The 14190-nt window shown below is 49.5% G+C and overlaps 1 protein-coding gene across 3 annotated transcripts in view; it reads right to left on the bottom strand.

The window, feature by feature from the left end:
* LARGE1 (LARGE xylosyl- and glucuronyltransferase 1) overlaps positions 1-14190 on the bottom strand; it is a 462699-nt gene that overhangs the window by 1865 nt on the left and 446644 nt on the right. For all 3 annotated transcript variants that reach the window (XM_054574561.1, XM_054574562.1, XM_054574563.1), the window contains 2 exons: positions 7055-7201; positions 2162-2357 (listed from right to left, as the gene is read on the bottom strand). In XM_054574561.1, coding sequence (XP_054430536.1) covers positions 2162-2357; positions 7055-7201 — 343 coding nt within the window. The remainder of the gene's footprint in view (positions 1-2161; positions 2358-7054; positions 7202-14190) is intronic.

The raw sequence follows: 14190 nt of genomic DNA, 5'->3' as shown, positions 1-14190 counted from the left end.
ATGACATCAACAAGGAGGGCAGCACCAAGGACTGCACCACCACGTTGTTTCCATGACGTAGGACAAAGTACTTGGCTTCTCTGAGCCTTAGTTTTCTCACCTATAAGTGAAAGTAACAATACGGACCTTGAAAGATGACTAGTAATGTGTGCATAGTGCTGGGCAGAGTTCTCGGCCCACACAAGGTTTTTGATAAATGTAATCGCATACCCCTGTAGTTGCTCTAGAATGATGCAAGCCATGAGAGATTCTCTTGCTCAATTAAATGACATCTACTTATGGGACTTCTCATAGGGCTTGATGAAATCTGACAGCCTCAACAGATTAGTACAAAAGAGGGGCCAAAAAAAGAATTGGAAAAAAAAAAGGTTCCACTGGACTGAAGCTCTTGCCTACATATCTTATTACAAGTCATACCGTCACATGGTATCCTCTATGTGACAGAATGCGGATGGAAACTCAGACCAAAAAGGCCTCTGAAATGCAAAACAGCTGATTAAAATTTAAGACATCTAACTCAAAGGAGAAGCCAGCAGACCTTTACTCAGAATCTAAGTTTGCTGATTTTGGACATAATGTCTAATATGCTTTGGTCATCTAGTTGCCCTGCCTGGGGTAGAATAAACTCAGAGAGGGAAAATCAGGATAGAGAAATACTAATGGTGAGGAGTGAGAAAAACCATGAAAAAAAATGCAAGAACTCCCAGAGCTTAGCTGTCTGAGACATTTCATGTGGGGACCAAGAGGCCTACCGATCCACTAGCTCCTATGGATGTGGACAGACTACCTATCAGATGTGTACACATTATTTCCTGAAATTGCTGGAAAGAGTAAAATTATGTTTGGCATGTGCTATTGGCAAAGAAAGGAAAATAAGGGAAGAATTTTCAAGAGTTCTGTCAAAATTGCCGAAAACAAACAAAGCCCAGATCTCAGTGCTGGGAAATTAACTTTATTTGAACCAGTTCACCTCACCACCTGTTGGGTGCATGACTATTACAACATTTCTTTTCTTTTAAGCAGAAGCTGCAGCAAACTAAACATTTCTGTGTGTGAACAGCACTGCACCCCTTCCAAGGATTACTGAAAACATGGATATATAAGGTCATGCTTCTGTTGTTAAATATGGACACTATTCTACAACCTTCTATCTGTATCAGTGGTTCTCAGACCCAGCTGTTTATGACAATCACCTGGGACTGCTCTCGGATATACTGGAGCTGTTGGAAAGTTCTCCAGGTGATTTTTAGGGCAGCCAGCATTGAGCATCCATCTTTCCCCCCTGAATTCGGGGTGCTCTTGTTGAGCGTATTTCCACTGTGCCCCATGAGGAGATGCCTTAGAGACCAGCATCGAGAGAAAAAAGGGTGGGGCTGAGGGACCCAAGCTTCCTCCCTAACGTAACCAGATTAGTGTGCTTTGTTTAACAGAGGTTGACCAACTGCAGCATGTGTGGCCCACTGCATGGTTTTAAAAATAAAGCTTTGTTGAATATAGCCATACCTATTTGTTCAGATACTATCTATTACTGAACTACAGGAGCGGAGTTGAGATCCTAAGCCCCACAAAACCCCCCAAATTGACTATCTGATCCTTTACAGGAAAAGTCTGCAGACCCTGGCTGGGTTTAACCTGTTAGAATTCTGTAGGAGATTGCTTTTGAAATAGGTGTTCGGTAAGTATTAGCGGAATGAATGAAAGGGTTTTATGAGTAAATATAGCCTAGAAATATCACTCTTAGTTATGAGGTGGAATAATTAGCTGAATCTTAGCTGCATGCTTTGTGGAATTTATACAGAACTCCCTGAATGCTTTGTGCCAGTTATATCACTCATAGGCTGTGATGAGTGGTCACATTTGCTTGTCCTTATCACCGGATTGAGTGAGGATGAGGGAGTGAAATGGTTTGTCACAAGATACCCACATTTGCCTGGACCTTGGCTGGAATCCAAGCTCTAATCCAGCTCTAATCCAAGGATAAGAGGAATAGTTTGGGAATCAACAGCCTTGAGGATTCGTACTGCCACATTCTCATTCTAGGTCCCTGAGCACATCTTCTCTTTTAGGTCTCTGCTCTCTTATCTCCAAGGCTCCTTTCAGTTCAGACATCGAGGCTTCCCCTTCCCCACCCCTCTGGTCCACAATATTCCACTCCTCTCACCTGCGCATCCAGTTCCATGATATGAGCCACCTTGTTCCAGCCAAAGCCCACAAACCTCCGGTCGTACTCAGGGCAGTCCCGTCTCACGACCACGTACGGCTCGAAATCGGCCTCCCACTCAACCCGGTAAGGCGTGGTGGCGGTCCGCCACTTGGCGAAGTTTGTGGGCGCGTGGCCTTTAGTCCAGACGTGGTACCTGGGGCACAGGGAGAAAAACCATCAAATGGAAAGAAGAAAGCTGAGCTTTCTAAATGCTTCTGATTTAGAAGAAGAAGAAGATATATATGCTGAGATAGTCCTTGTTGTGGGTTGAACTGTGTCTTCCCCAAAAGATGTGTTCAATACCTAACCCCCATTTCTACGGACCAAACTGCAGGTTAGCTTCTACTAACGTTATTCCTACCAGAGACCACTGCAAGACAGAGGTTTAAGGTGAACCTCAACAACATTTCCTTTCTATAAAAGTTCTCCCCCTTGAAGTAGAACCTGTGAATGTGTCCCTCCTGTGACTATGTTACATTCTAAGGCAAAAGGCATTTGTGTAGATATAATGAAGGTGACTAATCATTGAATTAATTGAATTAATTAATTAACCAATGACAGGCAGGTTATTGGGGGTGAGTCTGACCTAATCATGTGAACCTTGAGACATGGGTCTAGAAGAAAGCAAAGAGCCATGTGTGAGCTGCCTGTGGGGGTCGTGTGGCAAAGAACCAGCAGGGAAATAGTGACCTCAGTCCTACAATCTCAAGAGAAAGAGTTCTGTCAACAACCAGGGAGCCTGGAGGAGGAACACATGCAGCTGGCCCACACCTTGACTTCAGCCAGGTGGGACCCTGGGCGGAGCATTCAGCTACTCTGTGTCCAGACCTCAAATCCCTGGAGACTGTGCCACAACACATTTCTATTGTGTTAAACTTTAAAATGTGTGGTAATTTGTTATATACGAATAGAAAATGACTACAGCCACATAACAACATTAATAAATTAATATTTATTAAGCACTTAATACATACTGGTTATATTGTAAATGCTATTATCTATAGCTTTAAATTCTTATAACTTAACCAATGTCAAGTAACAAATAGTAAGTGGTAGGGCTGGGATTCAAACGCAGGCGGCCTGGCTCAAGGGCCGAGATCCTTAGTCACTACGCTGTGTTACCTCTATTATTTGTCACTGTCACCCACACTCTCCGGCCCATATATAGAGGAAGTAGTCAGTGACTGCACACTGACGTGAATAAATGAATGAATGAGTAATCTTAAAACCTTAAGAGTTACCTAAGACAGAAGCCAGCATATGGCTTCTGAGGCAGGATATGCCTCTGGAGGTTACAAGCTAGTGGCTGGCAGTCTAGTGAAGAAGCAAAAAAGGCCCAAGAAAAAGGAATTAGGGAAAAAGAACATTCAAGATGGAAATGCTTCACAAAATGATAGCAAGACAAAAGGATGGGAACCCAAGAAGTTAGCCATAGGGAGAAAGGACCACATAGTCCTGGTTTCATCTCCATCTCAGGGAGGGCTCTTGGAAGCAACTGAGGGTGCGTGAGTGTCTGGGGTGGCGAGTGGGGTTCTTCTGGCAGGGGATGCAGCTGCTTCCTTACGTTGCTGATTCACACGGAGGCTGAACTTCCCTCTGCCCCCAAGGAACTGTTCACTGTGCTGAATGCATACTGGCCAATAGCTGAACTTTCAGTAAGTTGTGTTGGTGGGTGAGATGACCAGGCTGGGCGAAGGCAGGGACTTCAGCCTTCAGCTCTACCAATTCTGCAGCTTCCACCAAAACCAAATTCACTCGAATGGGAGAAAACGAAAGGTCGGTAATGCCACTTTCATGGACTGTGGAAAGGAAGGACATTGTGAGACTCTGGGACTAATCCATAAATCCAGCCAGGAAGGAGCTGGTCGCCTATTTGTGAACCAGCTGAACTGGCAGTTGTGCCATCTGGCACCTTTGATGGAACTGGCCCGGCACAACTGACAACTGTGAACATGTATTATGTGGAAAAGCCCAGCACAGCAGAGCTGCTGGACCAGGGTTCAAATACCTCCACTGCTTAGGAGCTGTGCACCTCATACAGCAAAGCATTTAAAACTAGGCCTTATTTTTCTCTTTGTCAACTGGGGAAAAGAATACCTATGTTGCTGAACTGATGAGGAGCTGAAATCAGAAAATGGCTGTGAAAAGCTTGACACAGGCTGACATACAGGATGTATTCAATAAATGATAGTTCCCTAACTCGCAGTTCAACACAGTGGTTAAAAACACTGGTTCTGGAGCCAGGCTGTCTGGGTTTAACTTCTGTCACTCAACAGAGGCAGAGGAGTTACTTAACCATTCTGTACCTTGGTTTACTTCTTTTGGTAAAGGAGAGGTAATCTGAATACCTACTGCGTGGATTTATGACCATGACTGCGAATCAGTTCATGTAAAGTACTCAGAGCAGTGTCTGATATATAGTAATTCCTTAAAAAATGGAGATATTCTCCTTACTATTTCTTCTTGTTTGCTCCTAGGTATGATATCAACTCATGGTGGCCTTACTCTTGGCGATGTCAATGTATTGAAAATGATCTTATGTGCCCTCCATCTCCAGAATCTAAGTCTTGGACTACGATGATGTAAAAATGAGGAGTAGAGAGGGGAGCAGGGCAGGGACAGCAGCTGGGTCACTTCTGTCTGCCTGGGTGGGGAGGAGGCAGCTTCCACTAGCTCAGCCAGAAGACGGACAGTGTGCTGAGTTGCTGGTCATCAGAGAATACTGCAAAATCACAATTAACTTGCCATTAAAATAAGCCACAGACTGAAAACAAAGCTACTGTCAGGGCAGCAGACACGGACGCCAGGGCTTGTTGCCTGAGGTCAACACCAGGTAGCCTCCAAAAAAGTGATGAGAGAGGTTTCCTCGGTACACCTTATAGATTGCTACTTAGAGGAGAATGGGGGGTATTTTGCTTTAAGCAGTGGTTCTCAAACTTCAGTGTGTATCAGAATCTCCTGGATGACTATTGTCTAACGGTTGGATTGCTGGGTCTTGCCCCTCACCCTGCCCAAGCTCCTGATGCAGCAGGACTCGGGTAGGACTTCAGACTCTGTGTCTAACCAGCTCCCAGGACGTGGATGCCACTGGTACAGGGACCACTCTGAGAACCTTGGCCCTAGGGAACAGGTAGGAGTGTGGATGATTTCTCAGTTGCAACTGCAGTGGGGAGTAGGTCTCAGCAGCCAGGAGGCTTAAAAGTTCATCATTTGGAGGGAAGGTGACAAGCAATTTCTCGGAGGGAAGGTCTGTAACTTAGCACCTGGGCAGGGTGGCTTACAAGCTGTTGGCCAGAGCAGCAGTCAGAGACACAACAGGCCAAACCCAGCTCTCATGGCCCTGGACTTGGCCTTGAAATGAGTTCTCAAATCACCTGAGGACAGAGATGGAAGGAAGGATGCCTTGGAAATTTGCCAGGCAATGGTATCTATGGGAGACTTGGACTCAGGTTTGGCCTCAGAGCATCAATTTTGCATGCAGCTTCAAACATCAACTGGTGAGAACATTCTAGACTTGACCAGCAGTCTGATGGTATTTTCATTAAGAGCATAGGCTATAGGCTCAGACTTGGGCTGAACCCAGGCTCTGCCATGCATGGACTATATGATGTGGGCAAGTCATTTAGCCTCTCAGAGCCTCAGTTTCTTTATCTGTATAATGGGGATGATAGCATCTGCCTGATAGGTTTGTTGTGAGGATTAAACGAGCTGACCTCAGTGCATGGCAAGCACTCAGTACTTCGTAGTTGTTGTTATTTATTTCTGAAAGAATAAAGGTTTGGTTTGTGGGGATATTAACTTTTTCAGGCCACTTCCTGGAATTCTGTGTAGAAGGAGGAGGCTGGAGTTTGAATCCCAGCTCTACCAGGAGTCCTTCCACACCCCAGCGTAGTTGTCTGTACAAAAGGTGGAAAAGGGTCATCTCCAAATTGAATACCTGATCTCATAAAGTGATTTTCATAAAATAGAGTTTGAGAAAACCTTCTAGAAGCTTCTAATAACTGACTAGTGGTATGAAAATCTAAGTTACTATTACAAACTTTTCAATAAAATCATATTTTCTACATTTTTTTTAAGCTCAAAGGAGGTGCTGGCCACTCTTATATCTTCAAAGTGGAGGCTTCTCTTTCAAACAGAAGTGATGCTGCCTCTTCAGACAGCTCTACAGAGAGACCCGGCAAGATCCCTTTGTCTCAGGGTCGCCATATCTAATGCTGCAGCCTGTCCCCGGGAGGTGGAACCCATCTTCCCTGAGCATTCTGGTCAGGTGGCAGGGGAGCTCCCCTGCCATGTTCTTAAGGCTTAGGAGCCTGGGGCATCAGGAAAGCAAAGGGTTTGTCTGAAACTGTCACTTGGACAAAAGGAAAGTCCGCGGCTCCAACCTTGGTGACTTCAGTTGTTGAAGCTACTCCTGCTCATCCTGGACCCAAGGACCTCGGAGAACAGGCCACTCACAAAGAAAGAGAAAGGGAAGCAGCAACCATGGCACTGATAGGATGAAACCCACTCACCAGGCGAATCAATGAACAAGCAAACAAAAGAGTGAATTCAGAGCCAGGGGGCAGGAGCGTGCACACTGGTTCCAAGCACAAAAAGAATAAGCCACCCTTCCATCTGGACACATAACAGCCACCACCCATGTACAAAACAAAGTACACAGCTCGTGGGAAGAGAGAGAGTATTCCAAGGGCACAGTTTGGGACCAGTGGTGCTTTTTTTTGGCCTTAAAATGGCCTAAGGCTAGCAACAAACTTCTGGGCCAATAGCTTTGGTGTCTGGGTTTCCCGGAAGAACTTCGTCCCACCCCCACCCCACCCCGGGCCCAACGGGACAGCCATGACGGCTACGCACCTGAATGTGAAGAGAGTCCCCATGTCCAGCATTGACAGTAACTCCGCCTTGGACTTGGGGAAAGAGAGTCGGTAGCGCAGCGTCTCGAACGCAGGGACAATCATTGCTTTCTTGGTGTTGGCGAGGTCGAGCTGGATGACAGACTTCCTGAAAGGAGAGGGCAAGAAGACACAGGGTCCCTGTGATGCCAGGCAGTGGCCTTCCCTGCGTGATGGCAGGGCAGGGTTGGCTCAGGAAGGTGTAGGGGGCAGAGCCCAAGTCAGCCTCTCAGTTTAAAGATGGAGCTGCTGAGGCCCAGGGAGGCTGAGACGCTTGCTCAAACCACTCTGGAGTCCAGATTAGACCTGCTGTCTCTGAACCAGAAAGCGGAGTCTTCCTGGAGAGGGAAAAAGGCCAGGCCAGATGGCAGCGGCTGGGGACCCTCTCTCACTTCACAGTGCACAGCCCTGTCGGGGCCAAGTACAGCAGGCAGGTCTCCAAGGCTTCCCAGGGATGGACCTGCTGGGCTGGCCACACAGGAGCAGCTGCACAGATGGCTGATGAGAAAATGATCACCCTGGGCACGTTCGGGTCCCTTCTCTGTGACGCCTCAACCCCAGACCCTGAGCCTTTAACCTGGCCAGACCCGCCCTGTGCAGCCAACCATCCGGGACAGCAGAGCACGGGGTCCCACAATCTGCTGCGAAGTTCTCCATCCTCTCATTCCCTCCTGGCCAAGCCTGGCCTGCTCTGCTTCTCTGAGAGCCCTTCCCTTTCCTTCCCTTCCGGACTTGTCTGCCAGTTCCCAGCTTGGTGGCCATCACTGGAAAGAGAGACAGGTCTAGAGAGAGGGCCATAGGGCATGAGGTATGTGATGCACATGGGCAGAATCCGAATCCTGGCTTTGCCACTTTAGGAGTCTTGCCATACTGGACAAGTAATCTAGCTTCTGATTACCCCAGGTCCCTTCTCCCTAAAATGGGGCAATATCATCTCCCTTGTGGAGCTGCTGTGGGGACCGAACGAGGTGACATGCAGGTTTGGCACGCCTGGCACAGGGCAGACTTGTGGTCACTACTAGACTGCAGCGCTGCCATCATTCCCTGGCTCGCTCTCTCCCAATCTCTTCTGGCCATGGCCTTGGTGCTTCCTTCTACCCTGGGTTCTCAAGGCCGGCACGGGTCGTCTGCCTGTAATCTCTGATACGGAGAAAGCAGTCTCTCTTCAGGCAATGTGAGGAGGCACTGGAAGGCATTTTACAAAATACCGGAAGCAGCAGTCCTCTGTAGCAATGCCTGTCTTACTAAAGTCACTTGACTAAACAGAACTCCGAGCCTGTGCATGAGCAGCGGCGAGGGCATGTCTGCAAAGACTAGTCATGCTACCAGCAATTAACTGTGTTAGCCCAGGCCAGGGCGGGACAATAACAGAGCATCAGTCTAGGAGGGGGGGGAATCTGGACCCGGTCAGAACAGGTCTCAGAAACTTCCACTGGGTAAGGGGTCTCACTGTTTCCCAGAGGGGGGCAGGGGTGGATTGAGAGGTGGGCCAGAAGTTGATAGTGGAGTCCTCCAAATACCATCTGTAGTTCACTTTTTATAATTGTGCTTAAGTTAGCGATATACTGAATGATACGTGGCCCTCATGTCACTATTTCAGGGAGTCATAAAAGGAAGATGCCAAGATAGAACATGGGTGAGCTATACTTAGCTGGGGGGAGTACCAGCGGCTTGAGTGAGCCTGTCCTGGCCAGTGTTCCTCTCCATTGTCTCTCTGCAAATGACTTCACTGTTGTCAAACACCCAAGGGTTCCTCACCCAGGGCCATGCGTTCTTGTTCACATTACTCTTTCATTTGGCCTAGGCAGAGCGGGAGCCCCTCACCTTTCCTCCAGGGCAGGCAGGGACCTAACCTACTGATCCTGGGTGTCTAAAGAATATCCTTGGACCAAGATGGCAAAGCCCCTAGATGGGGGAGGGAAGGTGTCCCAGAACTGATGGCTGATTCAGATTCATTCCTCAGTCACTGGGCACCTCCTATGTGCCATGCACCATGCTAGGTACTTGGAGACACAAAGTGAACAAAATAGCCAAAGTCTTTCCCTGCTTGGCACTTAATGTGTCTTAAGTATCTCAGGACGCTAAAGCTCACGACGGCATATGCAACCAATCACCTTAAGACATGAGTGCTGTAAAAACAGCGTGGGAAGCTTAGAAGGGCTGAACCAGAAAGGGAATGAGCAAGTGTACACGCACATCCACGATACACGTAGGGATCTTTGAACGTGGATCTCTAGCTATAAAAGCCTCAGACTACTACTACAACCATGGTTCTTAGAGTGGCGACTTCTTGGAGTGCCTGCTCAGGGGCAACTGCCCCTCTACGGCCCCCGTACACAGGGGCGGCCCCTAGAGCCATGCAGACCGACGTGAAGCCCTGGCCAGGGCAGAGCGTTCAGGGGCAGGCTGTTAGATAGATGGACGGCCTGGTGGTAAAAATGACTAAACCCTAACACTGGTCCTGGCAGACGGCCCTGTATACACACACATGCAAGCACACGTACACACGCACACATACCCCTCCCTCTCTCTCTCTCTCTCTCTCTCGATCTCTTTTTAACCCCATCCTTGGCCCTCAAGGCAGGTCCCTGTCACCAGGGAAAAGGTCAGACGCCTGGCATGAGGAGGTTATGGGGAGGTGTCTCCGAGAAGGCAGAAACAAGGCTGTACCGCGTGGCTGCCACGGCTTCGTCTCATCAGCAGTGAAGGCGCTGGCTCTGGGGCCAGGCTGCTCAGGTTCACACCCTGGCTAATTACTTAACCTCTTTGTTCTAGATTCTGTATCTGTAACGATGGGGCGGTGACAGCGGCATTAATCTCAGAGAGAGTCTGTGAGGATCAAATGATGTAAAGAAAAATGAGAGCGTAGCTGAGTTAAAACAAGAAGAAATGGCTTGGGAACTACCTCCAGTTTGGGTCTGTCTGCAGCTGGCGGTCTGGGGGTGTGGGGTCAACTCACAGGGTTGTGGGGCTGGGCCAGTAACGTGAAGGACTGACGCGTGGGCTGCTGGGGGGACAGGCGGGCAGTGTGGTCGAGGGCAGCGGCTAGCAGGCTTCCGTGTCGGGGAGACAACAGGGAGGAGAAGGGCAGGGGGGCGGGATGACCGGGGAGCCACACCCAACATCTCTACGCACGTTTATGCCAGTAGCATGGCTGCCGCACGGGTTCACGGCATCGAGGTGGACAGATACTATGACGTCCCAAGAGAAGCCAACTAAAAGGATTTTCGACGCATTTGAGGCCTGGATGTCTCTCAGGGGATGTCAGTTTGAAGGGAGGCTGAGCAGTGAGGAAAAAGAGCACAATCTTTTAAATCAGATGATTGTAGGTCCTATCTTAACTCCACCACTTCACTACGTGTGTCATTACAGGCAATCTTCTGAACTCTCGTCAGTTTCCTGACCTTCACAGGTTTGGTTACCGAGAACTAAGGTAAGAGGTTCACTAATGAATGAATATGTATGAAGCCAGACATAGATTTCGGGTACAGAGCGGAATGAACAGATCTAACCTCTGTCTTTGCAGACCTCAAAGTGCAGGGAGCGAGAGGAGGGGAGGAAGAGCAGGGAGAGAAACGGAGCACACACAGCTCCCTGCTAAGTCACGTGGAGAACTTCCCAGCTCTGACTAAGCAGGAGTTAGCCGGTCAGGAGGGAGGTGGGGTGGGGTTCTGGCTGTTTGCAAACTTCTGGAAATAAGAGAGCATATAGAGTTTGGGGGAACTGAATACCTTAGAGCATGCCTGCACATTGTAGGTGGTCAATAAATGGTAATAAAAGTGCTCACACGTGTTCGGTATTCCCTGTGTTAGGCACTTCGTAGACATTACTTCTTCAATCACTGCGACCTGCAGGACAGGCCCTAGTATTCCCCGTTTACCCATGAAGACATTAAAACTCTGGAGGTTAAGTATCTTGTCTTATAACACAGCTAGTATTTATCATCATCACTATCACTGTTGTATCATTAAAGCTGTACCAGGTTAGAAATAACCTGGAATGATGAAAAGTCAGAGGATCAATTTGCGCCACGTCTGTTAAGAGAGTGGCTTTGCAATTGGAGCACTGAGCTCCTTGGAGTTCACGGGTAAGGCGGGTGGTAGGGGAGCGGTTAGGGATGCGCTGCAGGGAGACAGCGGAGCCCTGCAGCCTCCTTCATGCTTCCGCTCCTTAAATGGCGAGCTCCTCCACACAGCAGACCTGACCTTGTAGCAGCTGAGCAGGGCGAAGGCCAGAACACAGGCAATGTTTGGGGACGTGGAGACGTGTGTGCTGACTTTTTGGCTTACGGAGCCTCCTACACCAGTGATTTCCTTTTTGTTATACCCATGAGCTTCTCAAACTACCACAATCTGCCACTGACTCCTTGGATCTGGCCCAGGTCAGCAATGTCTCCCTCGCTGACAAATCAGACTTCTCCATCCTCATCTTCCTGCACTGGATGCCAGAGACCGCTTCCTCTGCCCTTAGCTTGAGAATAGCACCCTAGGGTCCCGGAGAGCATCCTCCCACCCCCTGACTCTGATCAGGGTGCCTGCTTTGTGCGTCAGGCCTCTGGGTGGATGCTGCTCACAGATCGGGTACGTCTTGTTGCCCCCCACTCCTTGGACAGGGATGGGGTCCTTGAGCTCCTCCCACACAAGCTCCCACACCCAGGCCACAGAACTGGCTGAGCCTGGTACTTTGCAGTGGTGCCATGAATGGCGAGGCTGACTGCCTCTCAGGGCCTTGGATTGCCACGGCCCAGTCCACAGCGTCAAGTGTTAGAGCCCGCTGTTCAGTCAGACCCGAGATGTGAGGAATCCGAGCTCTTCTCGTATGGGCTCCCAGGGACTTGTATGAAAGTTACCTGACCGGGGATGGGAGGAGGGAAGAGAGACTGGCGCTGGAGTGCCCATCAGTTTCAGAGACTCCAGAAGAGCATCGCTTTCTCTTAAGGCTTTGTGCGCAGCCAGCGGGGGGCTCGCCTCCCTGCACCTCCCTCGTCCCCCTCTGCTGGCCTGCAAGTGTCCTCCCTCATGAAGGGCCTGTATTTCTTTGGAACTGGTTTGCCCTGAGCTATGTCTGCCACTGAGGATGGCGGGCGATGGCAGTGGTGATAGCATCCCGGTTGCCTGCTTAGGTACCTCTCAGCTCTGCCAGGCTTCACGGCAGGGACGAACCTTGTCCATGGCTGTTTCTGACCCTGGCCCAGTGCCAGGCACACAGCTAGCACTCAGCAAATACACGGGGGACAAAGGAATCATTTTGCAGTTATCATATGTGGGGACAGAGGATGGTCTGGTGAAGAGGGACCTTTGGAAACGACAGAGCTGGGGTGAAACTGTAGTTCTGCCACTTAAAATACATAGGACCTTAGGGCACATTTATCACCTGCAGTCTCACCTTCCCACTTGCATATTGGGCATAAAAGCACTTATCGCTGAGGACGTTGTCATTAAGAGAGAACACCTGTCCGACACCCAGCACAGTGCCTGGCACGTGTGAGTGCGTGTTTCAGCCTTCCTGGGTCCTTCACAGACTGCCTGTGCGTGTGTATCCTGCTGTGAGGCTCACAAGGAGACACGGGTGCAGTTGGGGTGATCCCTGTTTGAAGAGAAAGCCGAGGCACGGCACTGAGCTTCGCCCATACTTTCTCCAGATTTCAGTTTATTCCTGGAGCTCGTGTGTGTGGGCCTGGTGCAAACGGAACCAGCGCCAGAGCTGACAGATGGGGAGCGGCAGCCGGGCTGAGGGGGCCACAGACGTAATGTACCAGGGAGGCGCAAGAGGGTGCGCATGCATGTATGTGTATGTATGTGCATGCCTGTGGGTGCATGTATGCATGTGCGTTTGCACATGTGGGAGAGGGGCTTGGGGAGGCTGCGAGAAGCCCCTTGTGTCCAGCTGTCCCCCACACCCTTTCAAACTGTTTGGCTTCCACAGGACTAGGCATAAGAAGGGGAAGTCATCTGAGTGACACCCCTCAGGCCTCAGCTGCCTACCTCCGGGCAGGGAGGGAGGAAGCAGCCCAGGAAGCTGGGCTTGTTATCTGCTCTGATATGGTGGAGCCATAGCCCGCTGAGTGAGTCCTTGACTCACTCCCTGAGCTGAAGGCCAGGTAATAGGGTTTGCTCCGATTCTATTACAGTTGCCAAGGAAATGAGCTCCTGGCAGACAGGCTTCCAGGAGGTGTGTGGGGACAATAGCCAGGATTTGCAAATGAGGGAGATAAGGCTGCCCACAGAGAGTGTAAACGGAAAACACACACACAATGGATGAGGTCAGAGATGTGCAGAGTCCTCTGGAGAGTCCAGAAAGATCCCGCTTCCAAAGCGGATGGCATTAACATATCCAAAGGGAGAAGTGGTCCATCAGGGAGGGGTAGGAAAGAAGAGAAGCTAACAATGAGCTTTGGGGGTAAACTAAAAGAAAGAGCTATAGTTTAAGGCTCCATGCTCTGTGCTAGGGACTCCGTATTCATTATCTTAAGTAATTCTCAACAACATCCCTATTCAATAACCCTGTTGCCCCATCTTTACTGTTAGCAGCTGTGGCTGAGCATCCTCCGTGCTGGCACCGTGCTACCCGCTGGCTGTGGGTCACTGGCAGTCACAGCTCCCTAGTTAGGAAGGCGGCTCTGGGCAGACTGCCCAGACTCGGGTCCTACCTGGACACTCACCAGCTTGTACTCTTGAGCAAGTGACATCTTTGTGCCACAGTTCTCTCCTCTGTGAGTTGGGGATAGCGCTCCTATCTGGACCACGGGGTTTGTGAGGATTAAACAGATTATCTCGCAGAGAGGTTAAGACAGTTCCCTAATGCACAGAATGAACTCGACAGGTCCCATCTGTGGTGATGATCGTGGCCATGACGATGATGGTGGAGATGGGCCCATCGGGCAACTGGGTCAGTAAACAGGTTAAATGCCTTTGGCTAAGCCCAGGATAAGCTGGTGGCCCACTCAGTAACGCTGTGCCTGTGGGCATGCGACATAAGCTAAACCTCATCCGTACAATAAATTGTGAGGCTAAATGACCAAATACGTGCGAAAGTGCTTGTGACAGTGCCTGGCACATAGTAAGTGCTCAATAAACTTTAAATGTTATATATAGTAGG

The sequence above is a fragment of the Pteronotus mesoamericanus genome, unplaced genomic scaffold, assembly GCF_021234165.1.
Source record: "Pteronotus mesoamericanus isolate MK-2021 breed Mesoamerican mustached bat unplaced genomic scaffold, CSHL_Meso_final contig_263, whole genome shotgun sequence".
Lineage (NCBI taxonomy): Eukaryota > Metazoa > Chordata > Mammalia > Chiroptera > Mormoopidae > Pteronotus > Pteronotus mesoamericanus.
Note: the sequence above shows the minus strand (reverse complement) of the source record. Positions and strands in the feature narration are given on the sequence as shown.